The 2,927-nt window shown below is 52.3% G+C and overlaps 1 protein-coding gene across 1 annotated transcript in view; it reads right to left on the reverse strand.

Annotated features, from left to right (window-relative positions):
• LOC310800381 (reelin-like) overlaps positions 1-2,490 on the reverse strand; it is a gene marked incomplete at its 5' end in the record, with an annotated part of 103,820 nt that extends 101,330 nt beyond the window's left edge. Inside the window, one exon of the mRNA XM_083662983.1 lies at positions 2,229-2,490. Within this exon, the coding sequence (XP_083519109.1) occupies positions 2,229-2,490 (262 nt within the window). The remainder of the gene's footprint in view (positions 1-2,228) is intronic.
• Positions 2,491-2,927: the final 437 nt, after the last annotated feature.

Here is a 2,927-nt window from a genome sequence, read left to right on the forward strand (position 1 = left end):
CCTACACATGGAGCGTCAGCATCACAGGCTCAGTGGAACACCAAAGCTGCTCACGGTCCTGACTGAGTCCCACTCAGCTTCAATACTTACTGCAGTTACATAAACGCCCGTTTCCCCAGCACAGACACCCCGCACAAACCACACAGTCCCATAGGCACAAACGAGACAGTCCCATAGGCACAAACGACACAGTCCCATAGGCACAAACCACACAGTCCCATAGGCACAAACCACACAGTCCCATAGGCACAAACCACACACTCCCATAGGCACAAACGAGACACTCCCATAGGCACAAACGAGACAGTCCCATAGGCACAAACGAGACAGTCCCATAGGTACAAACGACACAGTCCCATAGGTACAAACGACACAGTCCCATAGGCACAAACGAGACAGTCCCATAGGCACAAACGACACAGTCCCATAGGCACAAACGACACAGTCCCATAGGCACAAACGACACACTCCCATAGGCACAAACGAGACAGTCCCATAGGCACAGACGACACAGTCCCATAGGCACAAACCACACAGTCCCATAGGCACAAACGAGACAGTCCCATAGGCACAAACGACACAGTCCCATAGGCACAGACGACACAGTCCCATAGGCACAAACCACACAGTCCCATAGGCACAAACGAGACAGTCCCATAGGCACAAACGACACAGTCCCATAGGCACAAACGAGACAGTCCCATAGGCACAAACGACACAGTCCCATAGGCACAAACGAGACAGTCCCATAGGCACAAACCACACAGTCCCATAGGCACAAACCACACAGTCCCATAGGCACAGACGACACAGTCCCATAGGCACAAACGAGACACTCCCATAGGCACAAACGACACAGTCCCATAGGCACAAACGAGACAGTCCCATAGGCACAAACGAGACAGTCCCATAGGCACAAACGACACACTCCCATAGGCACAAACGACACAGTCCCATAGGCACAAACGAGACAGTCCCATAGGCACAAACGACACAGTCCCATAGGCACAAACGAGACACTCCCATAGGCACAAACGACACAGTCCCATAGGCACAAACGAGACAGTCCCATAGGCACAAACGAGACAGTCCCATAGGCACAAACGAGACAGTCCCATAGGCACAAACGACACACTCCCATAGGCACAAACGACACAGTCCCATAGGCACAAACGAGACAGTCCCATAGGCACAAACGACACACTCCCATAGGCACAAACGACACAGTCCCATAGGCACAAACGACACAGTCCCATAGGCACAAACCACACAGTCCCATAGGCACAAACCACACAGTCCCATAGGCACAAACCACACAGTCCCATAGGCACAAACCACACAGTCCCATAGGCACAAACGACACAGTCCCATAGGCACAAACGACGCACAAACGACACAGTCCCATAGGCACAAACGACACAGTCCCATAGGCACAAACGACACAGTCCCATAGGCACAAACCACACAGTCCCATAGGCACAAACGACACAGTCCCATAGGCACAAACCACACAGTCCCATAGGCACAAACGACACAGTCCCATAGGCACAAACCACACAGTCCCATAGGCACAAACGAGACAGTCCCATAGGCACAAACCACACAGTCCCATAGGCACAAACCACACAGTCCCATAGGCACAAACCACACAGTCCCATAGGCACAAACCACACAGTCCCATAGGCACAAACGACACAGTCCCATAGGCACAAACGAGACAGTCCCATAGGCACAAACGACACAGTCCCATAGGCACACACATCAGCCCCAGACTGCCTCACGTGTGAAGGAAGACACCTGCTAGAAAAGACATGCACTGAACACAAAGCGCTTGTCAGTCTAGATCATGTGAGCTTCTGCATTATTTCTACCTTATTTTTTAACAATGTCTCTTTTTGCCTAATTATTATGTGTGTTCATCTTCAAATGCGAAAAATATCACCCATGTTTTAACAAAAGTCTTTTAGCCTGTTTTATTCATGGGGGGAAAAAATCCATCTTGAAATAACAAAAACATTGTAAAATGTATAAATTTTCAGCCATTCTGGCTTAAGATTTTAAACAAAAAAGGAACGATGGAATAATCCCCCCTCTATCAAACAACACAGATATTAACAGACAATAGATCCCAATCTCCTCACTCAGCATGCGGGGCAAAGATATGGATGCTGGATGGATGGGTGGGTGTGTGTGTGTGTGTGTGTGTGTGTGTGTGTGTGTGTGCTCACCTTGGTACTCCTGTCCGGGGGTGTAGGCGCTGGGGCTGCCGGTGATCTGGAGGCTGAGGAGCACCTCTCCCCCGCCTTCTGTCAGCCCCACTCCCTCCAGCTCGCCGTGGTGGGTGCACAGGAAGAAGAAGGGGTTGAAGCGGGGGTAGAAGCTCGCAGGGGGGGCCCCGAAATCCACGCTGCTGCTGCTGCTGCTCCCCAAGACCAGGGTCAGCAGGGCACAGCCCAGGGCACCCCCGAGAGAGGCCCACGCCATGGCCATCCGCCCTCACAGAGCGGGCGGGCGAAGAGCTGAGGGTCGTGAGAGTGACGAGTGGGGAGTGAGCGAGACACAGGTAGAGTTCCAGAGGATGGCTTTTTTGGGAGTCCACAGGTCGGTCGAGTTGGAGAAAGTCCAAAAGTGTGCGTGAGTGTGTGTGTGTGCGTGAGTGTGTGTGTGTGTGTGTGTGTGTCTGTCTGTGTAATATTGTGCGTGTGAGTGTGAGGGTTTGGCCGTCAGGGAAAGTGGAGAGCTCTGTCCTGCTTCCCTCCTCTCTCTTTCTCTTTCTCTCTCTCACTCTCTCTCTCCTCCCTTCACTCTCAGGGAGTTGAGAGCTTCGCCTGTGCTGTCCTGCTCCGGCGTTTAAATACCTCACCCCCTCCCCTCTGCTTCCCTCTCTCCTCCCACCCCCTCTCTCTCTCTCTCTCTCTCTCTCTCTC

This window comes from Poromitra crassiceps (assembly GCF_964638095.1).
Source record: "Poromitra crassiceps genome assembly, chromosome: 30".
Lineage (NCBI taxonomy): Eukaryota > Metazoa > Chordata > Actinopteri > Beryciformes > Melamphaidae > Poromitra > Poromitra crassiceps.